This window comes from Colius striatus, chromosome 1, assembly GCF_028858725.1.
Source record: "Colius striatus isolate bColStr4 chromosome 1, bColStr4.1.hap1, whole genome shotgun sequence".
NCBI classification, from domain to species: Eukaryota; Metazoa; Chordata; class Aves; order Coliiformes; family Coliidae; genus Colius; species Colius striatus.
In genome coordinates, this window is record NC_084759.1 from 174,269,450 (window position 1) to 174,296,499 (window position 27,050).

Here is a 27,050-nt window from a genome sequence, read left to right on the forward strand (position 1 = left end):
TAGCTCAGGTGCCCATCTTTCAAAATGGAGTGATGAAGACCATCAAGCTTATAACTGTGTGTAAAAGATGGTGGAAATGTAAAAATTTTATGAAAATATTTACTCAGTAACAACAAAACTTTTAGAAACCAAGTCCTGTGCAGACTGAGCACAATCAAGTGTGCACTGAAATGTGCAGATCACAATTGGACAAGTTACTGGGTGTACTCAATGATCTTGCTGAAATAAAAGGTGAGAAAACATGATTTTTAGTCTTGTTCATTTACTTTGTTTACTTCCATGGAAGTTGGCTCCCAGAAAAAGTTTACAAAATTAGTTGATACATATGCTAGAATTGCACTTTCCACCAGCACTGTGTGTGTAGACTGTAACTCACGATGCTACAGAGCAACCAGCAATTAACATAAATTTTTCACTGTCTGGTTTTTTTCCTTTACAAATTAGCATTATAGCGATCTCTGTTCTGAAAGTCTCTGTAAGCACGTTTTGCATCTGTTTTACTGTGCGGAATTCTTCCAAAAGGTTCCAGATCATTGAAGCAGGCATCAAAAACTTCATCCACCGCTTTTTCTGCCGTTTCTTTGCTAACATTTCTAACAGCCAGAATGGAACGAATTGCTCTGTCTCGTACACAAGTCTAAAGTGGGAATTAAGATAAAGAAAGATCTGTCAGTACGATTTTATTTCCAGATTTTGTCAATACATATGCAGAAACTTTGCATCACAGGAGAGTCAAATAACACCTCTAATAAGTACATTTTTATTCCATCCTGTGTTTACTATGTTTTCTATGTGCAAATAAACAATCATATGACTAAAAGACATTCCCTAGAACAAGGATTAAAATACAAATTGGTCTTTGTGGTAGGTATCAAGTGTTTTGTCATGGTTTATCAAGGAGCTGCTTTTGCTTGGTAACAGGGGGAGTGGGCTGCAGTGAAGACCAGCTAAAGAGTTCTCAGACTTTCCCCTGATTCTTGGGTTCACGTCCACCTCCAGCCCGGCTGGGCCAATTTGGCACCTCTGCCATAACTATTTAAGGACGGGAATTTGAAGTGCTTGGGAGGAGGTGTAAGAGTGGTACAAGATGGAGGCGACCATGCAGATCCCACAGTCAGAGAGGAGGGAGGAAGGAGGAGCACCAGACCAGAGACCCCTCTGCAACCCAAGGCAAGAATGCAGGTTGTACCCCTGCAACCCATGGAGGGCAATGGCAGGACTGAGAGCCACCAGCAGCTCCAGGTGAGTGCACCCAGACAGGCAAGAGACTGTGTGAGGAGGTGGCCATGGCACAGGCTGTGCTGGAGAGCCTGCGGGCCACAGAGCAGACCCACACACGAGGCAGAGAGGAGCTGCAGCCTTTGGGATGAACACACATTAGAGTGGCCCATGCAGGGATGACAGGTGTGTGAGGTACCCCACAGAGGAGCAGCGAGGACCTGTGAGGAGCCCACCTGTCCTGAGGAGAGACAAATGGCAGGAGCCATCAAGAACAGACTGACTGAAACCCCCATTCCTTGCTCCCCTGAGCCGTTCAGTGGGGGAGGAGATAAAGACACTAGGATCAAGGCTCGGGAAGAGGGGAGGAGTGGTGAGAAGGTGGTCTTAAAGGGCTGGTTGTACTCTTCATTGTTGTACCACTCTGTGTTAGTTTCTGTTGGTTATGTTTTGGGGTTTTATGGTTATGTTTTAGTTGCTGGTGGATTAAATTATTTTCTGTTTTCTTCCCCCAGCCCAGTAGCCTGGTCTGCTTTGTCCTGGACTTTAAGCGGCAATTAAGCCCTCCCTGCCCTTTAGCAATTCTCAGGTCTTTGGTACTTGACACTAATGGTGGTCTTTTGTCCCTTGATGGGCTTAAACCATGACATGTTTGCACAAGTTGACTTGGACACAGGGGGAAATATGTCAGAAAGAAACAGATATAAATACCAGTTAGTACTTTTCCAATTGAAATGTCAAAAAACATAAATGAATGGCTCCTCTACTGACCTTCACTTTTGATACTTGTCTTTACAGAAACTTTTGCTTACAGAGTTTTTCTACTAAAAGACAAAATGAGATGTAAACATTCCCAGCTACAAGCTAACTGCAATTCTAATGAGAGCAATTACTTGGGTTGCAACTTGTGGCATTCACTACTATTAAAAAAAAATATATATTTAAAACTCTGGTCATTCTCCTTCCTCCACTTACAGTGGGTAAGGTTTTATCCTATTTCCTGCAAACCCTAGTTTTTTGTTCCGTTCTTATTAACCATCCACTGTCTGTGGTAATGCTCTACAATACTCAGGAATTTCATTCCAAGTAAAACACCAAGGTGGAAAAAAATATATCATTAATCATTAAAGGTTCTTAAAGGTTAATGAAGAGAAAGCAGTAAGTCCACAGTATATACTTCCTTCTCTATTGTTTTCAACTATGAAAGTGTAGAAGGCAGTGATCAAGTAGGTAAAGATGGCTCATAACAAATCAGTAGACCTTAACATCTACAGTCTTTACCTGATGGTGTCCTTTCAATCCAAATTTAAACCTGGCTATTTCATTCATCAGTGTACAGTCTCCACTGAGGTTAGCAGCTCGAATCTATTGAGGAAAAAGGCCACACAATCAGAGAAACACACAGAAATACAAAGTCAAAAAAGATATAACAAACGTTTTTTCTTCAATATCTTTCTGATGTCTGCTAGTAGAAAATACTCCCAGGGCCACTTCTACTTACTAGGTACACGTTATTCTTCATATATCCACACTCTCAGCCTCAATGAACTGCAAAGTATTACTATAGAACATGTAAGCTTCTCCAGCGACCAAGTCTCATATATTCCCTAAGCTTATGAACTGCTAAATGAATATGGATAGTAATACTGTTTCCAATCTGTATCAGAAGCTCATACAAGAGTCAGGAAGAAAGGCAAATACCTTTCAAAGACCACAGCTGCAATATCAGAAGGGCAGTAACCCACCTTTAGGAAAAGCCACATTTAAATGAGTATGTATGTTTTAGCAACTTGTTAACTGTCTTGTCCTGTGCTTTATAATTTCTGTCTGCCAACTGTTCCACATCTACCTCCTCAGTTAGAAAATATAACTAAATCTAGGTTTCCTAAAATTAAGTCCCAGAATAAGAATACATGGAAAATATTAAATGTAAGAATTTAAAAGCCAATCATAAAAATTGTAAACACCATATAATAAGTATGAAAAGACCTGAGGTAAACAATATCAGCAAGAGCAAGAACAAGCAAGTTTTACATATGTTCTCCAATCTTCTGTTTGAGGTTTACATGCTTTATTGTGCACTGTGTAAATGCTTAGACAAAAAAACCCATGATACTTAAAAATTCTGACTTATTGTATTCAGTTTATATGGCGATGTTCTAGCAGTGGAGGGTCTGCCAGGATGGCTTCTGTGAGATGAGATAAGGGGCTGTCCTCATGCTAGACAGAGTTTCATCAGGTTCTAAAATGGCCCTTCCACTGGTCAAAGCTGAGCCCATCAGCAATATCAGTGGTATCTCTGTAACAACACATTAAAGAAAAATAAAAACCACTATATGGTAGCTGTGAGAAAAACCTGAAACGGCCCCAGAGACACCAAGACCAGTAAAGGAGGGAGAGAAGGTGCTCCAGCTGCCAGGGTAAAGATTCTGCAGCTACCTGTGGAGAAAATCATGATCCACAGGTTGTCTCCCTGCAGTCTATGAAGAAACACAGAAGAGCAGATATGCCCAGTGCAAGGACCCTAGTCCACAGCAGACAGACATGCACTGAAGGAAGCTGCAGCCAATGGAAAGCCCACACAGGAAGTTTTCCGTCAGGAACTGTGGCCTGTGGGGGATCTACACTGGAGCAGCTCATTGTTGGACTGGACACTGTGGAAAGGATCCAAGCTGGAGCAGGTCTGGAAGAACAACAGCCTATGGGGAAGACCCACACTGGAGCAGTTCATGAAGTACTGTATCCCAGAGGAAGGAGCTCACAGGAGTTATACAGGAACAGTATGAGGGGGAAGGAGCAGCAGAGATAAAGTATTATGAACTGACCACAGACCCCAACCAAAACAATCTAAACAAAAATAAGGTAACCATACTACTGTGATAACTACCTGACATATCAAGATTTGCAGGGGTGCAAAAGAACCCTATAAACATATGATTAGAATAATAGAATAGGAGGAGTTGTAAGGGACCTTTAGAGACCATATAGTCCAAGCCTCCCGCAGAAGCAGGTTCAACTACATCAGGTCGCATACGAACATGTCCAGGTGGGTCTTGAAGACCTCCAAGTAAGGAGACTCCATATGTTTTCATCTCTAGTTATGGTCACTTGTTAATAATCACTTCTTGTTATGATTACACTCACAATGATCATGTTCTACTTAATATGACACTACCTAATATTTGTAAAAATTAAATAACTTTTCTGAATTAAACTATTTAGGTTGATCTGACTGAAAAGACAAACTGCATTAACAAGATTAGATCAAATGTGTTCTGTGTAGCAACATGCCTACTTAAACATGAAGCATCGCTAATAACTGTAAGTAATTAATATAGCAACAACATTAGAAGTACCTTAACTTACCTCTGAACACGCTAAGTGTTTGACATTTTTAAACCAGTCAACATGTGCACGGCAGTGATCAAAAGCATGAATCAATTCATGTGTAACCACCCGGTTCATATGTGATTGCTGGCGAATGTTGTTCTGACACAGAACAATCTGCAGAAGAAGAGACAGATACAGGTAGTCTTTTGACCAAGTTTCAGTTTCTCCCTTACTTCTCAGAGACTCAGAACACATCACCTACAGCATTTACACTCTTTAGATGAGTGTTTTCTAACATTAACAGCTTCGCCATTCTGCAGTGTGCTAGTTCCAATATCATGGAACATCTTTCATTTATCTTGTTTTCATGGTTAAGTAGCATTAGCAGATTTCATGCTAGTAAGAAAACACTACAAAAAAATTATCGTAGTCCTTTGAAAGTGGACAATATCCAGTGTGTACCTGAGATGTGGCAGAATCAAAACCTCCACTGACACAGCCATCACAGTTTTCACAAGAAAAGTGTCGGTCATTGAAGACAGTGCTGAAAGGCCCAAAGAAACCAGGTTTAAGAGAAGAATTTGAAAAAGACCAGTAATTCTATATAATATCAAAGTTACAGCATAGAATAAGATGAATCAGTTTACATACCAGCCAGACTGCTTCAGAGCCTCAAGAAGAAGTTGAGCATATGGATCTAGAAAGACATTGCTGCAATCAATTTCTCTAGACAAAAGCTTTGAACATTGTCTATAATCAAAATATAAAGATAGTCAAAAGAAAAAAAAAATCATGCTTTGTAGCATTTAACCCTAAAGCAATGCAACTCACATGTTACAGCTGAGGCTACGTAACATAGTACAGGTTCACGACACATACAAAACTACTCAAGAATCAAGTAATTTTTGATATTATCAGTAATAGTCAGAAATAGAATAGTCTAGAAACTGCCACTAGGTTCAACAACATTCACAGTCAACACTACAATGTGAAAAAGCAAAAACGAGCTAAAAATCGACAAATCCTCCGAAATTTTCCAAGATAAATAAATACGAGAGGGACCTTCTGTCAGGAAACAACGCACGTAGCGATTTCTGAACCGGTATTTTCTTTATCTTAACCGAAATCAGCGTGTTCTCCAAGCAGTAGCCCCATGTCGCCAAGGGCTTGGGCCCCGGCCGGCCGGACGCCCCGGGAAGCGACAGCGGCGGCAGAAGGGGAGCAGCTCTCGCCCCGGGACCCTACGGCCCAAGCTGGCCGCCGCTAGCCTCGGCGGGCCGTACCAGCGGGACGCAGGTGTCTCCGGCTCCACTCGGGCACCCTTCGCTGCGCCAGGGCCCGCTAGGGAGGGGGAGACGCTTACTCGTGTCTAGGGTCATCCTGAGCATCAGCTGGCACCTGTTGTGGAAGGTGAAAAGGCTGCGGACCAGGAAGCTCTGCGGCTTCTTGTTGCGGTCCGGGAAGAGCCGGTAGCCGAAGTCATCCTCCTCCTCTCCCTTCTCCTCGGCCGCGGCCGGTGGCGGGGCGGCCTCCCCGTGCTCCATGGCCGTTCCCGCCGCTCCGCGAGCCTCTCGGCCACCGTCCCCGGCGGCGGCGGGGCGGCGGGGCGGAGCCGCGGCAGCGCCAATCGCCGCTCCGCGCCGCGCCGCGTGAGGCGGTAGGGCGTGGCCAGGCCGCGCGGCACGGCGCACCGCGGGCGGGGAGGCGAGACGGGGCAAAGCGCCCGTACCGTGCCCTCCGGCCCTGCCGCCGCGGGGCTGCGCGGGCGCGGCGCAGTCTGGGAGGAGGGCCGGCCGCGCGGGGAGGCTGTCTGGCGGTGGCGGCGGAGAGAGGCGGGCCGCGGCGGAGGTGAGGCCGCGGCGGGCTGAGCCGGACCTACCCGGGCCTGGTGGGTGGTCTTGTGCGGGGTCTGTCGGCCGTCTATCCGCTGCCCCGTAACCCACAGGCGCCCCGGCAGCGCGGGCTGGGGAAGTGAGGGGGAAGACCACGCTGAAGGAGGCCGGGCCTCGTTTATAGCTCCGGGGCAGTGAGGAGGCGGGCGTTGAAGCTCCAACGGGCTGCCTTTGCCTCGGAGGCCTTTTCTGCGTGAGCCCGTGCCTGCTGCGCCGCGGTGCGGAGCGGACTCGCTCCCGGGCAGGCCTGCGGCGCCGCTGGGTGCCGGCTTGCCGCGCTCGCTGCCAGCCAGACCTTTGGGGTAGTGCGGCTGCTCCCCGGGGAGGTCACTGCGATAAGGCAGCCTTCGGGTGTTGCTTTAGGCAAAGGAAGGCACTGACTCAAATAAAACGGCCTTGAGGTATGTAAGATCTGCACTACAAAGCAGCTTGCTGTCAACTCGTGGGTTAAGGCCGTTGCTAAGCTGTATGCAGTAAGCACTGTTAGGCTAGTGAGTGACACAGGAGCAGGTTTTTATTACATACCTTGACAAGACGCTTTAGAACATCGGAAAACAAACATCTAGGTTTAATGTTAGATTTTAACGTGTATAAGAGCATTGTTCAGACAGTGATAGTAGAAAGAAAAGTTCAGCAGGTTACAGCATAGTTTCTTGTATCTTTTGAAGCATCTTCTAACTACCATTGGTAAGGGTGAAGTAAGCTGTATATTTAGTGTGTCTGTGCCTAGGTTTCATGGTATTAAATGGTGTAATATTGCAGATACAGTTCAGTATAAGGGAACAGTTTCAGGTGGAAAAATATAATAAACATCCAAATTGGAAATATGATGAAAAATACACTTTTTTTTACTTCACCAAAGGTTTCTTTCAACTTTGTTTGAAACTGACCAAATATATAGAAGACTAGAAAAAATACATTGCTAAGGGTAAGCATGTTACCACTTATGTCTGAACTAGGGAGAATCACAACTGCTGAAGTAGGCCATGTACTTAGCTGTTTACTCCCGAGGATGGGAAAACATTTCTGCTTTGGTAACATTAATTCACTAATAATCATACAGTGTGTTTTTTCTGTTTCATAAGGCTCTTGTCTGTCAATATGGACAGCACACTGTATTGCAGAAATCATTAGCTTTCTTTGCCCGTAAATTTTTATTTGTATGCTGTCAGATTATTGCCTTAGAAAGTGTTAAAGGACTAGATTAGTTATTTATTCCTTAAAAAAAGTTATGGGTGCAATCTCTATTCTTTATTTATATTTTAAAATAGCTTATTTATCCGTCTGTGAGGATTGTAACTGATCCTGAAGCTTTCAGTCAAGAATTGGTAGTTATTAGCCATTTGTGGCTTTCTTTGTCAAAGTTTGTATTTAATTCATTAATTATTTAATGGTGATTGTTTTCAAAATACACTTGTTTTACCCTTTCTGCTTTCTGTGCTATGGGCAGCAAAAATGTGTTCTTTTTTTCTGAATTGTAACCAAGATTGTTTTATTTTAAGGTTACTTTTTACCCATGACTTGGTATTTCTGTGATTTGAGAGTGTCTTTCACTTAAGACACGAAAATTAAGACATAAAAATGTATGAAGACTATTAATTGTCAAACTATTTTCGGGACTGAGAAGGCTACAGATGTGTACCAAGAGCACATTCAAAGAAAATTCTGGACTTCTACTTAACTGGATTTCATAATAAAACACCTGATATGTTTACTCATTCTTATGCTAAAAATGTGTGAAAATTTAAATGCACTTGTAGGGGTAAAAAGTGCTTTTGGGAGTTGGTTTGTCAAATTCCATGTTTCTGTTTGGATGCAAGGCAGCATGTATGTCTTAATTGTTTTCTCTTTTAGTTTAACGTGTTAATATTTAAGCTTCATTTTCTACATTCTGTCATCTGGGGAAATACTGCAGAAATTACTTTAAGTTCAGGTTGTTATTACTGTTATTCAATATTTTCATTGGCTTGTTGAGCATTTTACCTTACACTTAGTTAGGAAAGCATTACTTGTTGTTTGTTATGATATACCTTATCTGAATAACATGGTTTCCTTTCATCTTTTCAAAGATATTTAAGTCGTGTTTCTTCTTAGTCTCTTGGTATTTAAGGTTTGTACTGTGCTGTTGAGAAGCCTGTCAGACTTCTTCGTTTTGAAGCAGCCAGCTTCCTTCAGTACATACTTTAAAGTTCTTTTTAGAAAGTTGTTTGTTTTGGTTTTTTTTTTCCTGGAAATCTGGCAGGTTACAATGAGTGCACCAAATAAAGCGCTAGAACTACAGCTGCAAATGAAGCAAAATGCTGAAGAGCTGCAGGATTTTATGAGAGAATTGGAGAGCTGGGAAAAAGATATTAAAGAAGTGGATTCTGAACTAAGGAAGCAGAGTGGTGTCCCTGAAGAGGTAAAAACTGTAAGTCCAGTGTCAATATTAACTCAGCTATTCACATAGCAGTAGTATTTATAATAATGCTTTTTGCTTTGTCAAAATTACTTCTGTTGACTTAAAATATCTTTATAGAAGATATGAGTTAACCCATCTGTCTTTTTCCTTATCTGAAATAGGCCAAAGCTGCTTCTCCGAATTGTTCAACCAACAGAGCTATAGGGCAGTAGCCTCTCAAGATGATGAGGCCAGTAAATTTTCTATCGCTTCCAGGTAGATGTAGGAGAATATTTCTGTTTGGAGCATCAGTGTTACTGATGACTTTTAATGTATTGATGTCAGTCTTCACTGACTCTGCAGAGAGTCGTCTTCTAAAACTTGGCTATGTGTCATACATGTAATATTTGCAGTTATTAAGTATTGATAGATGTATACCTGCTGTCCTTAGTGGATTTGTAGAGTCCCTGAGAAAGCTTGCTGCATGGATTTCTAAAATATACTAGACAGTAGTTATCTATATCCAGATATAAATACTACAGATTCTTCTATGATTCAATACAAGTTATATTCACATATTTGTTTTACGATAAATTACTTATTTCGATTTAGAATTTGCCACCAATCCGAAATAAGGCTTTTAAGAAAAAGAAGAAAAGCAAAAGTAAAGTACCTTCAAAGATAACCACTGAGGAAAACAAGAAGAACAAGATCAAGTCTTATGATTATGAAGCATGGGGAAAACTTGATGTGGTGAGTCAGATTATTTACTTGTAACTGAGTCTTGTCCCCAGCTGATTATGCTTTAAAAAAGATTTTGATACAGTGCTGAAAGTTCAGTCCACAAGTCAGTATCTTTCTGTGCTGGATACTGTGTGAACATCAAAAGTAGCTTTCTCCCCAAAAGGTTGTGTGCTTAAACATTGGAATATTGAGAAATACTTTTCTACTTAGAATCATAAAGTAGTAGAGGTGGAAGGGACCTTTAGAGATCATCTAGTCCAACCGCCCTGCAGAAGCAGGTCCACCTAGATCAGGTCACATAGGAACATGTCCAGGCGGGTCTTGAAGACCTCCAAGAAAGGAGACTCCACACCCTCCCTGGGCAGCCTGTTCCAGTGTTCCCTCACCCTCACAGGGAAATAGTTTTTTCTTATATTTAAATGGAACTTTTTGTGTTCCACCTTCATCCCATTACCCCTTGTCCTGTTGCTAGATACAATAGAAAAAAGGGATGCCCCAAACTCTTGACACCCACCATTTAGATATTTGTAAATATTAATGAGATCACTCCTCAGTCTCCTGTTTTCTAGACTAAACAGCCCCAGTTCCCCCAGCCATTCCTTGTATGAAAGATGTTCCATTCCCCTGATCATCTTGGTGGCCCTGTGCTGGACTCTCTCCAGAAGTTCTCTGTCCTTGTTGAGCTGAGGAGCCCAGAACTGGACACAGGACTCCAGATGAGACCTCACCAGGACAGAGTAAAGAGGGAGAAGAACCTCCTTTGACCTGCTGGCCATACTCTTCCTTATGCATCCCAGGATCTTTATGCATCTTATTCAGCTGGTTGAACTCTCATTCTGGAACAAAAAAAAATGGTTTTAGGGTAGATATATTAAAAGGTCGTAATTCTATTAGAGTATAAGACTCACCACAGTTGGCAGTATTAGAGGATAGAACTTATCAGTTTTGAATGCATTGTTAAATTACATTGACCATAATAGTTTATTTTATCTGATTTCAGGATAAAATACTTGAAGAACTTGATAAAGAAGATAGTACTCATGATTCTGTATCTCCAGAGTCTGACTCTGAAGAAGATGGAATTCATATAGATGCAGAAAAGGCTCTTGCAGAGAAGGAAAAGGTTATAGCATTGTAAATGTTTGTTATTGACACAGTAGCGGTTTGGATGTAGGAGCATTTATGGTTTCTTTTACAAAATTGTCCACTGATACCCCAGTTCTGATGGAAGAATTGCCCATTTGGAATTTAAGTCTATTTTCTCTGCCTGTTATTCCAAAATAGAAAATTGTCGCTGCATTTCTCTTTAGTCTCATCACTGATTGCAGCAAAGCCAGTCAGACTCTGTGTGATGAGTGCTTATGATGATTAATGTATTGGTGGTTTTTTGCTTTAAGAAGTGGAATTGCTGTATAGAGTTGCCATATGGATCACACTGATGTTTACCTGAACACAAGATGTGCTGCCTCAAACTAAACCTGCAAGAATTTAAGATTAGTCCCTTTGCAAGGCCAGTACATCTGAGAATGATGGGTGAACTTGCATGTTTGTCTTGATAATGACAAGTTTGTACCAGTTCTTCAGTTTTTTCCTGATTTTGAAATTAGAATAGAGCAAGACCCATCTGATACTTCATTGCCATGTGAGATGGATAGATAAAGTTGTGTGGCAACTTCTGTGGTTCTGAGAAATTTGTTTATTTACAAGCAATCACCTAAAACCATGTCAGTCCATACATCAGTAGAGTTTCTTAGTTGTTTGGGTTTGGGGTTTTTTATTGTCTGCATGAATGACATCTGTATTCTTTCCTTGCTGCTGTGGAAATTCTTTGGTGCTTAATCTGCAGTCTACACTGAGAAACTGAGATAACTTTGACCATTATCGTCTTCACTGTAGTGAAGCAGCAGTTGAGAGTGTGTGAGGTGTTGCATCCTAAAGGAGGCAGAAATTAAAATACTTACATTGGAAAGCAAAGATGCCAAATCTAATTTCTAAAAACTGAAAAAACCTTCAGTAGTTGTCTGTGGCAAATTAAGCCTACGGGTACTGAAAATCAGTTATGATGAACCCATGTTATTTCATAAATCATGAGAAATATTTAATATGGGATACTTGGAATATCTTAGTTAAATATTTCACAGTAAAGCAGTACTTTGTGAGAAATGCTAAACAAAACTGAGCATTCTAAAATGCAAGCTTTTAATTTTTTCATAAAAAATAGCATTGTATCTGTCAATGCACACTAATTTCCTAAAAAGATTTTTTTTCTATTCACAGGGTAATAACTACTTTAAGCAGGGGAACTTTGATGAAGCTATAAAGTGCTACACTAGAGGGATGCATTCTGATCCATACAATCCAGTATTGCCCACAAACAGAGCATCAGCTTTTTATAGGATGAAAAAGTAAGACTTGTATTGTTAAATCCATAGTATTTTCTTGTTTGAAATGCTACTTTCAGATTTTTTGTCTGGTTTCAAGTCTTGTTTTCTATTTTTTATTATGCTGTGATACAGTGTTTGTAAGACTGCTGTTGCAACCTGCTTTGTGGTTTCAAACTGATATAGGAATCACCAAGATAAGGAAACTGGTAATAATCTTTCAGAAACACAGAGTTGTTTAGGTTGGAAAACACCTTTGATACCAGGTCCAGTCATTAACCTAGCACTGCTAAGTCCAGCACTAAACTGTCCCTAAACTCCACATTGACAAGTCTTTTGAATATCTCCCGGGATAGTGACTCAAAGGCTTTCCTGGGCAACCTGTACCAATGTTCAACAACCCTTCCAGCAAAAACAATTTTCCCTAATGTCAAATCTAAACCTCCCCTGATGCTATTTTCTGACACACACATACACACACACACACACACGGATCTGAACCCACAGTTCCTCTTGTACTGGGCGGGATTACTGTTGCAGCAACACATCATCTCTAACCTGTCTCACAATGGTGAATATCTAGGATGAAAGCAGAGTTAAAGACGAGAGACTGTTGAGACCAGTGTAGAGTGTAAGATTTCAAGAAAAAGATTAATTGAGCTAAGGCTTTGATTTGTTATGGAGGAAGAAAGGGTATAGGGGAGTTGGTTATTCTTTCTGTTGCAGTAGAGACTGTTGACCTGTTTTGCTTTACTATTTTGATGTATTCCAAATCCAGAGATATTTAAGTACTTGTTCTATTCCCTTCTGAAGCATGTAGAATTTCTACTTTAGAGGGAACCTGTAAAGCTACAGAGTAAGCTAAATTGCTGAAGTATTGGGTTTTGTTACCTAGATGTGTCCAAACTGACTCTTCTGTGTTATTGATAGGTTTTCTGTGGCAGAGTCTGATTGCAATTTAGCACTTGCTTTAGATAAAAATTACACAAAGGCTTATTCCAGAAGAGGGGCTGCTCGCTTTGCTTTGAAAAATTTTCAAGGTGCTAAAGAAGGTGGGTCTTTTTAAAAATTCTTTTCTCAAAATACGTATATACTATTGATCTATCTGCCTGATTAAAGCCTGTGTGATTTGCTTATTTGGTATAGGAATTAAATTTTCATTTCCTGAAAACAAACACACACATGTTGCATGTTCTTCTGGCAAGATAAAATTCAAGCAGTGCATCTAAATCATTGCCATGGGTATTAGTAGTTCTAGAATAATTCAGCTTTAAATGTCTTAGAATAATATATTTCTTGCAATATTTCGAGCTTTGTAAGTGATGGTAAAAAAGATTATCTCAAAAGAAAGCTCTTAGTTTGTATTCCAGTTACTAGCCTGTAGTTCCTACCTAAAATCTTGTTTTCTGCTCTTCTGATAGATTATGAAAAAGTTTTAGAGCTGGATGCAAACAACTTTGAAGCAAAAAATGAACTGAAGAAAATTCATCAGGTAATAAGATTAATAGACCCTAACATAAATTAACACATGCTGTTCGGTTGATATCTATATAAACTTATAACAAGGATTAAATTCAAAGAAATCTCATGTGACTTTTGTGGCATTTGAATTTCTGTAAGTTCAAAATCTGTAATTGAGTTTCCTCTGGATGCCTCTATGCAAACATCATTGTGATAGTGGATTGGCAGACTTAGACTGGATGAGTGCACCAACATCTGTTGTTTTTAAAAACAATCTTCCCTCTGATATTTTTTCTGTCTGCTGTTGTTGTGGTTTTGCCCAGCCAGCAATGAAGCACCACAACGGTCTCTTGCTCACTGCCCCCCGACCATCCCCACCTTTGTTAGGATGGTGGAGGCCCCAGTGAGATGGGAGGAAAAATGATAACCAAGGCTGTTGTGGATTGAGATGGGCAGGGAGGGCTCACTAATTTCCAGTAATTGTAGAAATAAATAATTTGTTAATTGGAATAGAAAGTTGCCATGGTCACTTTACATTGTACTTCAGAAATACATGCTTTTTATTTCCCAAGTAATATTATGATTTTCAGACCCTCATAGAAATACATTTTCAGGAACAGTTTACAGTGATCTCTTCAATTTCCATTCAGTTTACAACACAATCACTGCTGTTAAAATGTTTGGTAGACTTTTGCATCTTAAATGTTTAGAACTTGTCATAATTTATGTTCTGAAAATGTGTGGGGAAATAATAAGAAAAAACCCACATCCTTGCAGGCTCTGTCATCAAAAGAAAATTCAGAACAGAAAGAGTTAGGAGATGTGGTCAGACAAGAATTAACAGATGAAGAGAAGAAGCGCATTGAAGATGAGCAGCTTAAGCAGAAGGCTATTACAGAAAAAGATCTGGTAAGTCACAGCTTTTGGTGGAACTGGAGAAAACTAGGAAAGTGAAGTGTTGTGTTGTACTGTTAGCTATGCAAATACATAAATGAAACCTGATGCTGTCTTGAACTTCAGAAATACAATGTCCTTGATATACAGCATTAATTATTTCCCATTTTGGGCTCTGTAGAGAAGTGCAGGGGACACTGAGTTCCATTTGGATGCTTCTGGAGGAATAGTTGTACAAGGTAGCTTTTACAGCTCAAACTGTATATGAAAAGTTTTAAGTATGTGGTAAGATAAGTAGATCTTGAACTATATTTTACAAGGAACCCATTTTTCCCATATTTATATGCTTTTCGATCCCTGCTTGTCCAAGTACTTCTGATTACATGGTGAAAAGTAGTTATAAAAAAGACTTCAAAGGAGTGTAGGCAACAATGACAATAAAAAATGTTTTTCTGGTCTTGACTCACAGTTGGCTTATTGATTTCTCCCTTATTGATTAAAACATAATTTTCTTTCTGTTCTCTTACCTCGCTATTTCACATCTGACTTTTTATCAATATTCAGGTTTCCGATACTGCTTGTAAGAGCTAATTAGTAGGAAAATAATACATTAAGTAGGTAAAAGGAACAAAAGTTCAAAAAAGCCACACAAGAAAAATTTCAGTCTAGTGCAATACTTCATTGGTAGCAGACTGACTCACTGTGGGCCTGTTCCTGGCAACATGGACCCCGTGGCACTCGTTTTTTTGTCAGTGAGTAGAGTAGTAGCAGAGAAGATAATACATGTATTTTTGTTAGTGCAAAACAAAACCAAAAAGCAAAGTAATGTAATTTTGTTGTGTGGAGAATAATAGCAACATTTGGAGCCAAGTAATATTTGAATAACAGTTTCATGAGTGTAGCAAGAAGACGACTGATTTCTGCTGTGCACAAATGAAAGTTACTGTCATTACTGTCTCTTCTACAACTCAATATGGAATGAGTATGGTATTGAAAACAGGGAGAGAACAAATCATATATGCGATCTTACAATGCTTTTCAGAGTCATTTTGAAAAGGCAGTTATAAAGTTTCCATTTTCTTCAGCTTGTATTTAAATTCAAGAGGTATAGGGTGGCTTATCCTGCACATTAAGAGTAAAGATAAATCCCAAGTTGCAGGCTTAGAAGTCTGCACTTAACTATGCATGTAGCCAGTGTTGGGTTCTTTGTATCCCTGAAGTACTAGAAAAGATTAAGATATTTTTTGTGGTCTGTCTCCAAGCTTAGATATTAAAAAAATCTGCCATAAATATCCATCTTGATGGGAGTGTTCTTTGTGATCCATCTTTTTGATATTGTGACTCTGTTTACTAAAAAGGATAAGCAAAGCTTATTGCACTGATCTTTCTCAATGCTATTTTTGTCTAACCTAAATATTACAGGGTAATGGTTATTTCAAAGAAGGAAAATATGAGGCTGCGATAGAATGTTACACCCGTGGTATAGCAGCAGATGGCACCAATGCACTTCTGCCAGCTAATAGGGCCATGGCCTATCTAAAGATTGAAAGGTAAGTAGGATTGCATATGCTGTGCTATTTCTTTCTTTGTTATGAATTAGAAGAATGATCTATTAGGTTTTTCACTCAAGTTACTGTCATTACTGTCTCTCTTTTACAACTCAATATGGAATGAGTGTGGTACTGAAAACAGTAAGGGAGAGAGAACAAATCATATGTGTGATATTACAATGCTTTTCATAGGAAAGAAATTCTGAGAGGATAAAATGGCATCAGTATAAAATTACCATTTCTCAAATTTGATTTTTCACTTTTATTTCTGCAAAATTCTAGATTTTTGAACACCTTTCTCAAAGGGCCTGACAAAGCTTTACATCCTCTTTTATTATAAAACACAGTCAACTACCAAATGTTGCACTGTAAAAAATGGATTATAATCTCTGATTTCAAAGAGGATAGGAGCTCTTTTTGTCATCTTCCAAAATATTTGTCTTTAACTTAACTAATGCAGACATGTATGTGTAGCTAGTTCATTTTATATTAAGCTTTGTTCGAATAATCCAATAACAGCAGGAAATGCATGCTTTCTAGCAAATGAGAGGAATTCTGTATCACCATTTTTTTGAAACCTGATTTTTTTTTTTTGACTCCCTGATGATATGACGGTTTAAACTTTTTAAATTGGTAGTGGGAGAAACAGAGAACTGAGCATTATGTTTGTCATTTATTCCAACATGAGACTGGGTATCTGTAGAGCCAGTACATTGATCTCAAATTATGAGATTATAAAATAGATTGCACAGGTAGTATTTCTGACACGGCATTTGTAATTCAGTAGTGAAGCCATAGAGGACACCATAATGCAAATAATTTTCTCAGAGAATCAGAGGAAGTGATACTTCAATTGAATGACCAAGTAAGAAAATCGATTCTGGATGATAAATCACTGTATCGTGGGTCTTTCCTTTTCAAAGAGAAGCTAAACATAAAATGCTCAGTGTTATTCTTACAAACCTCTAGAAGTGTTAAGAACTTCAAATAAACAAACAAAAAAAAAAAAACTGAGAAAAACCCAAACCTCCAAAAATCTAATGATAGGTTGAAGGAGGAGAAGAGAAATGAATGAAAGTAACACGCACGTAGTGGAATTATGATCTAATATAAGTAAGTGTAACTGGAATGAGGAAATTTGGTCTTGCAATGAAGCAAATTATTTTAATGTAGGGATAAACTGACATTCTGAAATAGTTAAGGACAAGTCACAGAAATTCAAATGTAGAAAAATCTATATATGCTTGCTTCTTTCTTATTTTTTTGTTTCATTTTGCCTCTTTTTGGTAATGGTATTTTTGGTTTTAAGAAGAACAAAGCTACGAAGCTGACTTTTATTTTAGGGCCGTTTAAAGTGGACTCTGGTCTGACAGGCATTTATATTCACAGAGGAAGTGAATTTATGATTATGGAAGGGGAGTCAGCAGTGTGTCATGAGATAGCAAAAGAAATTTCAAGGTGCTTAGAAGTCATATTTTATATATTTACTTGTATTTTACATTTTAGCTCAGTGGTGTGTATTCATATGTATAAAGGTAATTAAGATCTGTTTTCATATTGTTTTGGGTAGCTCTGTCCTTTCAGTGAAAACTGCCTCTTGGAACTGATTATTAATTTTGTGCTACTCTTTTGCTGAGATATGAAGAGGCAGAAAGTGACTGTACACAAGCTCTGCTCTTAGATGCCTCCTATTCTAAAGCCTTTGCAAGAAGAGGAGCTGCCAGAGTTGCTCTTGGAAAGCTGAAAGAAGCTATGCAAGGTATGACTTGAATTGACCTAAGTATGGGTAAGAGATGAGTATAAGAGCATTGTGATTTTTTTTTAAATCTTCCATTGGCAATTAAATCAATTGCTGACTGATTGAAGTTGTCAGTACGAACGTTAAGAATGATGGAATTTTGTTGTATTTCGTTCAATATGTGTAAAACCTTTTTTCTTGGTATCCACCTGATTGGAAGACAGTTTTGTGTGAAATTATTGCTTATGATAAGTACTAAAAAATAGCTTGAAAAACGTGATTAAAAACTAGGTCACTAAATAAGGCTTAGGATGACTTGCGTGCCTTTTAGTTGTTTCAGAGTTGTGAAAGGGAAATAAAAGGTTTAAAATTTTCTAGGTGCACTTTGTAACTTGAAATGTCTACAGTTTTCATATCTTGTTTTTTCACTCAGATTTTGAAGCTGTTCTGAAGCTGGAACCTGGAAATAAACAAGCAATAAATGAACTCACTAAAATAAGGAATGTATGTATATGTGAGCTTTTTAAGTTTTTTTTGGCATGCCTATAGTAGTAGGGTTTTTTTTTTCCAATCTTTATTGTGTAATTTCTAACATATTTTACAATTATTCTTCAAGCTTTTGATCTTTTGGTCAACTTGCCCTTTTTTTCAGGAATTAGCTGAGAAAGAACAATGGACTCATCAAGGATATCCTGAAGTATTGATAAAGGAAACAGAAATAAAAAATATAGTCAATGTGTTTCATAATCCATCACACCTGAAATCAACAGTAAGTTGTTTTGTTTTGTGGGTTGCTTTCTGTAATGATGGGAAAAGTAGAGTGTTTTTTTTTCTTGCTTATTTGTGTAGACTAAGTCCAGATAGGTACGTCTTGCCTGTGGAAAGCCCAAAATTTTACAGATTTACTCTTCTGATATTTTTCAGGAACTTAACTTCAGCATTTCTGTGTGTGTAACAGTAGTGGCAGTGTAAACATTTAGCCTATAGTACTACATGCAGGGAACGCTGTGTCTGACTGTGTCTGAAATGGGGAGGTTAACCCCACAACCCTGTCCTGTGTCCGTAGCTAACATTGCAGCTGAGAGTACAGGAGCTACAGTTGAGTCTGTCTGTGTTTGATTGAAAACTTGAGAAAGCTCTGGGTAAACTTTCCTTCTTTTCATCTGCGCTCTGCAGTTTCTATAGCAGCTGTAGTGATAACAAAACACATTGCCTATCCATGTCATATGATGCTGTAACCTGGGGCTACAGCAAGAGCCTTGAGCCTGCGTTTTCATCCAGACAAACTGTAGAATAGCTGGGTGTTGGTTTTCAAGTAGCAGTTGTTTTGGGCTATGAATTACCAGTGGTTAGAGTCAGATTAATGAGTTACACGTGACAATTCAGAAAGTAATATCAGCTTTCTTTACATATTAGGCTTCCCTTTTTAGTACATTTAATCTTTATAGAGTTGTATAAATACAAAGTGTATTGACACTTGGAAATACTTTAATATTCTGCTCTTGATAATTTCAGAATGTTTGTTTACCTATATTAGTTACAGAATTCAGATGGACAGTTTTAGTAGAAACTATGTGATTATTTTGATTCTTCTTTGGAGGGGAGGAGTATTATGCACTCTATAACTGGATATAATATTTCTAGAAACCTAAATGAATTTTTTGTGAAGTAGCTGAAATACTACAGACAATGATACTACATTTTCAGTTTGGCTGCTAAATTAAGTGAAGATACTAGGTTGATTGGGATTTTTTCTTGATATTGTGTTAAGGTAGAGCAAATACAGATGAGGCGTATCTGTGCTTTTAGTACTGCCCAAGGGTTGCAGAGAGAACTGTAATTTTGTGTCATAGCCACCAGGCAGCCTCCCAGTCTTAGCAGAGTGATGAGACTGTATACTGTTAAAGCAAATTACAGTGTCTGTTAATACACTAACAAGACAGGTTTCTTGACACAATTTAAAGCAATTTGCAAACTGCTGTGAAGGCTTATGATGGGATAGTTTGAGTCTGAACTGTTGAGTGTGTATATTCCACTCTGTTTGCATCAGTATTTCTAGACCAGTATACACTATATTCATATTCAGGACATTAAATTCCAAAGTAGAGTGATGAATTCCCCTGCCTCTCCTTTTCAAACTGCAAAGATGGTGCTAAGGTGATGGTCAAAAACACTGGTGATCATGCAGAGGTTAAAGCAGCTGCACATCAGCGAACTTGCTGAAGATACACTCTGTCCTGTCATCCAGGTCATTGAAGAAGATGTTGAACAAGTCTGGCCTCAGAACTGATCCATGTAGAACTTAACTAGCCACAGGCCTCCAACTTGACTCAGCTGTGTTGATCACCTCTAGGCTCTGTCATTCAGCCAGTTCTCGATCCCCCTCACTGTCCACTGATCCAAGCCACACTACCTGAGGTTTCTGATGAGGATGTTATGGGAGACAGTGACAAAAGCCTTGCTGAAGTCAAGGTAGATGACATCCACTGCTCTCCCCTCATCTACCCAGCCTGTCATGCCATCATACAAGGCTGTTAGGTTGGTCAAGCAGGATTTCCCTTTAGTGAACTCAAAGCATTTTAAGCATTTAAGCATTTTAGTTAGCTTATCTTGTAGTGGTGGATTTAGTTGCCTTATGACGCATGTAACTTTGACAACCATCAGGTCTGAGATACCATCTAAAAATTTTAAGTTGAAGGTCAAGGCCTGTGTTGTTTAGCTAAATTACAAAGCTTGACCAGGTCATTGGTCAAAATGTATGGTAGTCTTTGCCTGTTCAACCTTAGGTTACTGGGAAAAGAGAATGCAGATTATGAGTTCCTCTACAGTAAGGATGCACTGGTTTACGAGGGTAAAGCAATAAAATGGTCGTTTAAGGCTCCCCATAGATTGTCATGAAGTTTCTGTTTTTGCCTTTCCATTATTACAAATATCTTCTATTTACACCACTGCAGATGAAACTGGTTATCATGAGTTTATTTAAACACAGCTGTTTATGTGGAGCCTGTATATACACTGATGTTGAGGCTACACACATGACACATGGTCTTTGTTCTGTTTAGATGCCTTTGCATAGAATACCCATTGAAGTGATTGATGATGAGACACCAAAGAGTGATTTGGCCAGCACTACTTCTTTAGTCAGTAACTGGGGGAATTCAATGAATGTTGAAACAACAGAGAATGAGGATGAGATTAGAGATCAGGATGATCAGTTGACTGCAGTGGACATTCCAAAAGCGAAACACTTGAAAATAGAAGAAGTCAGTGATACATCACCGTTACAGTAAGTATAAAAATTGTGATCCTCATTTCAAAAAATAAATGTAATTGAAATGAAGTCTTCATTTTTAGATTTCTACATGTGATGAGGTATTGAATGTGTTTTGAAGAATCTGAATTAAAAAGAAGATACTGAAGGAGGCTGCAGTTCTTGCACATCTGCTTTCTTGATAACATAGTGGTTGAGAAAGTGTGATCTATTTAGTGTCAGATGGAAAACTAGTCTTCTTACGTTTCAAATACAAAGAAATATTTTCCTGCACGCAACACTGTCTTCTATGTGCACTCCATCTTCCCTAGCTGTGATTTTTGTTTGTAATTCTTGCAGAATTCAAACATTCTTTGGACACCAGTTGTGTGAGAAAAGGAGCAGATGAGATGCACCACTTTTTCCTCTGCTGAGCAGGCAGCCAGTAACTTTGTGTTTGCACATAGTTCCAAGTTCCCAAGTCTGACTGAAACTGAGCTAAAGTATAGAAGCCACTATTCTCACTTTATTCCTGCTAAGTGTTGAAACTCTACCCTTTGTCTGCTTAGGAGATCTCTGTGTGCATCTCCATCTCATTCTGTTAATAATAAATACTTTTTATGGCATTATGATTGAAGAGTTTCCATGAGAAACAGCCTTCTGCACCCACCATTTCCAGCTCAGCCAGATGGATTTACTGTGAAGTGTTGAGGGGAAAAAGTGTATTTCTTAGACATGTTGTAACTTCTAAAAAATAAATGGACTTAACTGACAAATTGTAGGACAGAAACATCTCCACTGTAATCAGTGTTGAAAATGGTTTGCTCATTTGACATGGTTATTGCTTTGCAACACAAAATTGTGGAAAATTTAGGGGTTGGGGTTTTTTTGCAGCTATTTGTGGTAGAAATCTGTACCATAAAATGCAGTTATTTGCAGGGAAAAAAAGTAGAGAAAGGCTAAGTATATTCATAAGTATTTGTAGAGTTTGTTGACTTTTGAGGGGTTTTTTGTTTGATTGTGGGGGTTTTTTTTTGTTTTAGAAAAGATGAATCAAATCTAAAGCTTCCGTAATTTGAAAGATTATTTTAGATACTGCCTAAACTAAATTGCATTATATTTTTAGAAAAGTGGTAGTATGTTAGGTTTTTAATGAATTAGAAGATCTCCAGTTATGTCTCAGTGTAGGATGTCCATAAATGCTTTCTTGATTCTGTGTTTCAAAACCTCTTTGCAGGCTGCCTGCTAGCGTGAAAGGAATTTCATCAGTGTTGCATCCGTCTTTCCCTGTGAGCAAACTGAGAGAAAATGAAATCAAAAAGTCATTTACATCTGCTTCGCCAGTCCCTGCTGTTCCTGCAAATTCTTTCCAGCTTGAGGCTGACTTCAGGAAGTTGAAAGACTGTCCGGAAAATAAGTACTTGTACCTGAAGGTAGGAAATGTAGTATTGATAGCGCTTGGGCAGTTTCTTAACTATCATTGAAGACACAATGCAGGGTACCTGTGTTTAGAGTGTCTTAATAATGTACAAGAGTCCCTTTCTTTGATTGCCTTCATGTAATACCAAGTAGTTTGATCCACATTTGAGTATTTCCCCTCTTGTGCCTGGCTTTTCACTTACCTCACTCTACATACAGTCTCTGCATAGTCTACCTCTTCTTCCAAACATAGGCCCCGAATCTGTAAAAACTTGTCAAATTCTAATTTTTCAAACTAATGCTTCTAGGGTAATTAGACGTAGCAACATTTTTATCTCTTTAAACTGAACAAATGTATGAAATGCATCAATCTACTTAATGTGTACTTCTGCTTATATATATATTTTGGGGGAAAAAAATTAGAATTATTTTAAAAGAAGTTAGAAAAAAACCCCACCAAAATTAATGTTGAAGGTGAAATACTGCAAGTGACTTCTTTGCTGTCATGCACTTGGTTGTCCAAGAGATCATCACTCAACCCTTTTTTTTGCCTCAAAGTAACAGTTTCTTATTTTTCCAAAGCAAATAGAACCTTCGCTTTATCCAAAACTGTTCCAGAAATCCTTAGATCCAGATTTGTTTAACCAGATACTGAAAATTCTACACGACTTCTACATTGAGTAAGTTTAACTCTTCCTTTGTTTTACATTGCTGATTGCTATTCTGTTCCTTTTTTCGTTTTTTCATTCCTAGCCCCACCCTTGGGCTTACAAAATTATTTCCATTAGGGAGCGTTACATGAGCATGATGCAGTAATTTGAATTATTCAATTGTTCCTTAAGAAATTAAGTGTATCTTGAAAAATCAACCAAAAAAAAGAGGTAGAGAAATAAATAGCCTTTGCTGTATATTGTTGAGTTCTAATAGCATCAGAAACTGAATATTAGACCCTATGAAATAATTTGTTGGTGTTACTGCGCATGTTCCATTCTCATATAAAATCACACGATATTAATTTGGTATATTAACTTTCTGAGAAGTACGGAACGTTTCATTTTTGTGCAATGCCTATTGTGATGCATTTCAACTGTCATTTTTAATTACCTGCTAGCATTTTACAGTAGCTTGTAGTAAATGTGTATTGGAGTTAGAAGTCCCGAAAAGACAGGACCTGACAATTAATTTTCAAATTTCTATCCATGGTACCATTTGAGTCTTAAAGTTCATTTTGCCTGTCAGAGACAGTGTACCACTTCTCTGAATTAATCTCTGTGAGAGCAAACACTCAGAGTGTTTTTAGGGTGATGTTTTATGGAGAAAAGCAAATGTAAATCAATTTTAGCCTTTCCCTTGGTTTCTTTAAAGGTAAACATCCATCATGTGGGTGAAACATGACATCTTAAGAGATACGGTTACATTTGTTCGTATAACACATAAAGGCTAGGAAGTTGAAATTGTTTACAGTAACGTAAAATACATTTCTTCTGGAGGGAAACAGGACAATCTACAAAAAGAAAATGCTCTTCTTTTTTAGTTTTTGTAACAAAGATAGTGAATGTTTACTGTGTGGATAAAAATAATGACAACTATAATGTGGTGCTCTTTTCTGAGCTTCCTACAACCATGGGTGCTACTTGCCCTTACACACCCCAATATGTTAAAAAAATGGTGGTGTTACAGCAAGATGTAAGCATTAAGTCCTGTAATAGCTACTAGGTACATGAACAGTAGTCAGTTTGCATCATTCTAGGTTTTTATATTTCTTCACTCATGCTCTGAATCAAAATGACAGTTACATAAAGATTTCTGAATGTTGACTTTTTGCTTCATGGGTGGAAGAATGAATAGGAAAGATGAGAAAGGCAGGGAATATGAGAGAGACAGAGAAAGGAATCCCATCAGTCCTTTAAATTCTCGTTCCTGAAGTCTTTAATATTGCTTGCAGCTACTGAATCTGTCTAATCAAAAGTAGTTATTTTAGTATTTCTAATAATCTTCTTCAGGAAAGAGGAGCCATCTCTCATCCTTGAAATCCTCCAGAGGCTATCCGAATTAAAAAGATTTGATATGGCAGTGATGTTCATGTCGGGCTCAGAGAAAAAAAGTAAGTAATTCAGTAGTATCTTTTTAAACATTTGTGATACTCTAGAACGTAGCAAGAAATATGTAATATTCTTGTGGCTGTTCCATGCAATAATTGGTTTAGCTTGATTAGTTGTCTAGTTTGCTGATATATTTAGAAGTTAATATGAATGTCATGTAATTTTTCTAAATATTTTGATTCCAAATTGATTGTTAAGACTTGAAAACTACAGCTAAATCCTCTTATTTTTATCAGTAATAACTACTACATTTTAGTCTGATAACGTAAGCTTCTCTAGCATTTCAGTTTATAGCTGTGTAACATAGCAAATTTGTGAATTTGCATGAAATCTTATATCTGAGATCCAAGGTATCCAAAATATAGTTTCTACAATTTATGAGCATTGCTTGCTAATCCTGACTATACCGTTGGCAAAACAAATGCAAATGTCTCCAAAACACTCAGTGACTGGTTGTCCCATTCCTGAGGCATTACTTGAATTCATTTGCTATTTGGGTTGACATTGGCTCAAGTTCATGGTTTGGAAAAGTGAGTTTTGTCTCAGACATTTTCTTTATTTAGCACACCAGGCAGGCCACGTAACAGTGAGACGCTTGAAAACAAAACATTTCTCTGGGACCAAATAACATCAAATTTACTATGTACAACTGAGTTTTACAAATAACCAATATACTTTAAAAATTTTGATGTGTGGATCTTCTGAGAATAAAATGATTTGTTTGACTACTGAAGTGCAAGTAAATTCTTCTTATGAATTGCATTCACGCCTGTAACCTGATGTAGGTTTTATCTGCCATCTGGCATTAACTTTTATTTTTTGCATTTAACAGCATACTGCCAAGACAGTAAACAAAATGAAAGCTGTTTGTTTACATGGTCAGGATTGCATACCTGTTTAAGGAAATGTTGTTAGGCAGCTTGTGGGCATCAAAACAAAGTGAGAGCTTCCTTTTGCTACTTTTTTTTAAATCATTTTGTCAGTAGTTCAAAAAATTGATCATATTTCAGCCATATAACCTGCTGAGGAAAAAATTCATATTTACCTTAAGAGTGTGACTAACAAAAGTAACAGCTGAGATTTTCTTTTACAGTTACACAGGCCTTGTTCAATCATGTGAACCTCATGGGATTGAAAGATGCTTCTGTTGAAGAATTGGGAAAGAAATATGGGATTTTCTCTTAGTGAGATGACTGACGTGTAAATTTCTGTTTCTGCGTTTCTCTCCTGTGGAAATCAGCAGCAGCAGCTAATAAAGACTGGAATTTTGTTGCTTTATATAAGTAATGAAACTCTTAGCCTTAGTTTAACCAAATGGCAAATGCCTGAAGAGGTAATTATCTAGTTCTGCAGGTACCCTTGCTTTCCAGCACCTGAAACAATTGCAGATCTACATTGTCTTCAGTGGAATTTGTTTGCCTAAAAAAGTTGGGCAGATTGGCATTCGAGTTTGGAACTGTAGATAGAGATCTTTATTAAGAGGAAATAAATATTTATAAACATGTCTTTGGTAAGAATCAAATAGTGTATATTACAAATGTGCATGATTTTTTTTATTTTAGAAAATAAACTGAATGTCGAATTAAAGATACTTTTTTTTTTTTAAGGAATTTTTTAATTATTAAGCCACTTGAGTCATTCTTCTATAAGGATACACCACATCAGAACACACAGTGTGCAAAGCAAACCTGGGGTATGGTGGCCAAAAAGCCCTCAAAATTCTTTTACTTGAGTTTTACCCAAAAGCTGAGATTCGCTGTTGACAAACGAGATGATCCTGTGAGCCTCAACTGTAATTGCAAAACAGGAGGGTGTTAAATACTGCAGAATTTAACTAAAAGTGTAGGGGGAAGAAATACTTCTTGTGGGTTTTTTGGAGCATGCTTTTAAAATATTCTGATGGAACTCATCTTTTGGGTCAGTTGTTTCTAACCAGGTAGAGCCCTCCAGAATCCTCAAGAAGCTGAGAATACCTTTCCAGTGTGAAGACAGCAAAGGCGTAAAATCACATGAAATTTGTAGATGAGAGAAGAATTAGCAATAGGCATGATAAATTATTCTTACCATTACCATGGCCAGGAGGATGAAATAACAGCACTTGTCAAGTATAGTTTTAAGATTTAACTGTAGTATCCAAGTAGTGCTGTCTTATAAAATTGCCAAGTCTCTAGACTTGACTGCTGTCTCTTTCATCCTGCTTATACTAATATTCTGTCAGCTTGCTTTCAGCCTGGTTCAGCCCGTATGCTTTGATGATGCTTGTCTGAATGGAAGCCTTCTGTCCTTAATGCTTTTGTTTTGGTAATTATGCTCTTTTTCAGAGGAATGATTAAACAGCTGTAGCATTCAGACTTCAAACTTTCAAAATGGATTAATAAGAAAAGATATGAATGTTATCTTCTCTGTAGTCTTGTTGTTAGAAAACTAATTTAAAAATGTTTGCAGCTGTGTAATATCCTAGTTCAGATACAATCCAGTTAAAAAAATAACTGAGCCACATCCTTGGGCTGGGTACCAACTGACATGAATGCAACACTGGATCCCTGAGGTAGCTCCCAGTTAGTGCTGGGACTGAGCACTAAAATAGCCAGTCTTAGTGGGGGAATGGAAGAGCTTTTACCTAACTGTTTGTAGCTTTCCTCCAATATGAGCTGTTACTACTAGGTGTGTCCCAAGTTACTTGATAATTTC

At 38.4% G+C, this 27,050-nt stretch overlaps 2 protein-coding genes across 5 annotated transcripts; one reads left to right on the plus strand and one right to left on the minus strand.

Moving 5' to 3' along the window:
- Positions 1 to 242: 242 nt before the first annotated feature.
- ATP23 (ATP23 metallopeptidase and ATP synthase assembly factor homolog) lies at positions 243 to 6,140 on the minus strand. The gene is made up of 6 exons (XM_062019093.1): positions 5,912 to 6,140; positions 5,200 to 5,245; positions 5,011 to 5,092; positions 4,585 to 4,722; positions 2,500 to 2,583; positions 243 to 637 (listed from the first exon to the last, which is right to left on the minus strand). Exons 1-6 carry the CDS (start codon positions 6,090 to 6,092, stop codon positions 434 to 436), a joined length of 735 nt encoding a protein of 244 aa, XP_061875077.1. The 5' UTR covers positions 6,093 to 6,140; the 3' UTR covers positions 243 to 433.
- A 97-nt stretch (positions 6,141 to 6,237) lies between these two features.
- RPAP3 (RNA polymerase II associated protein 3) lies at positions 6,238 to 26,664 on the plus strand. Of its 4 annotated transcripts, none has more exons than XM_062017008.1 (17): positions 6,238 to 6,396; positions 8,683 to 8,850; positions 9,433 to 9,573; positions 10,565 to 10,687; positions 11,842 to 11,969; positions 12,876 to 12,997; positions 13,367 to 13,437; positions 14,184 to 14,315; positions 15,723 to 15,850; positions 17,488 to 17,609; positions 18,022 to 18,092; positions 18,241 to 18,357; positions 20,651 to 20,874; positions 22,076 to 22,271; positions 22,840 to 22,937; positions 24,261 to 24,361; positions 25,453 to 26,664. In XM_062017008.1, exons 2-17 carry the CDS (start codon positions 8,689 to 8,691, stop codon positions 25,542 to 25,544), a joined length of 2,028 nt encoding a protein of 675 aa, XP_061872992.1. In that variant the 5' UTR covers positions 6,238 to 6,396; positions 8,683 to 8,688; the 3' UTR covers positions 25,545 to 26,664. The 4 variants fall into 4 exon arrangements, with proteins under 4 accessions (XP_061872992.1, XP_061873002.1, XP_061872979.1 ...); XM_062017018.1 differs by having other exon boundaries at positions 8,683 to 8,841; XM_062016995.1 differs by lacking the exon at positions 6,238 to 6,396 and adding an exon at positions 6,451 to 6,841.
- The last annotated feature ends 386 nt before the right edge of the window (positions 26,665 to 27,050 follow it).

Coding starts and splice junctions, on each gene's coding strand:
- ATP23 (XM_062019093.1), bottom strand. CDS start 6,092: ATGGAGCACGGGGAGGCCGCCCCGCCACCGGCCGCGGCCGAGGAGAAG. Junction 4,723..5,010: donor TTGATTCTGCCACATCTCAG/GTACACACTGGA, acceptor CTTCTTCTGCAG/ATTGTTCTGTGTCAGAACAA. Junction 638..2,499: donor GATTGAAAGGACACCATCAG/GTAAAGACTGTA, acceptor TTCCCACTTTAG/ACTTGTGTACGAGACAGAGC.
- RPAP3 (XM_062017008.1), top strand. CDS start 8,689: ATGAGTGCACCAAATAAAGCGCTAGAACTACAGCTGCAAATGAAGCAA. Junction 8,851..9,432: donor TCCCTGAAGAGGTAAAAACT/GTAAGTCCAGTG, acceptor ATTTCGATTTAG/AATTTGCCACCAATCCGAAA. Junction 22,938..24,260: donor CTACACGACTTCTACATTGA/GTAAGTTTAACT, acceptor AATCTTCTTCAG/GAAAGAGGAGCCATCTCTCA.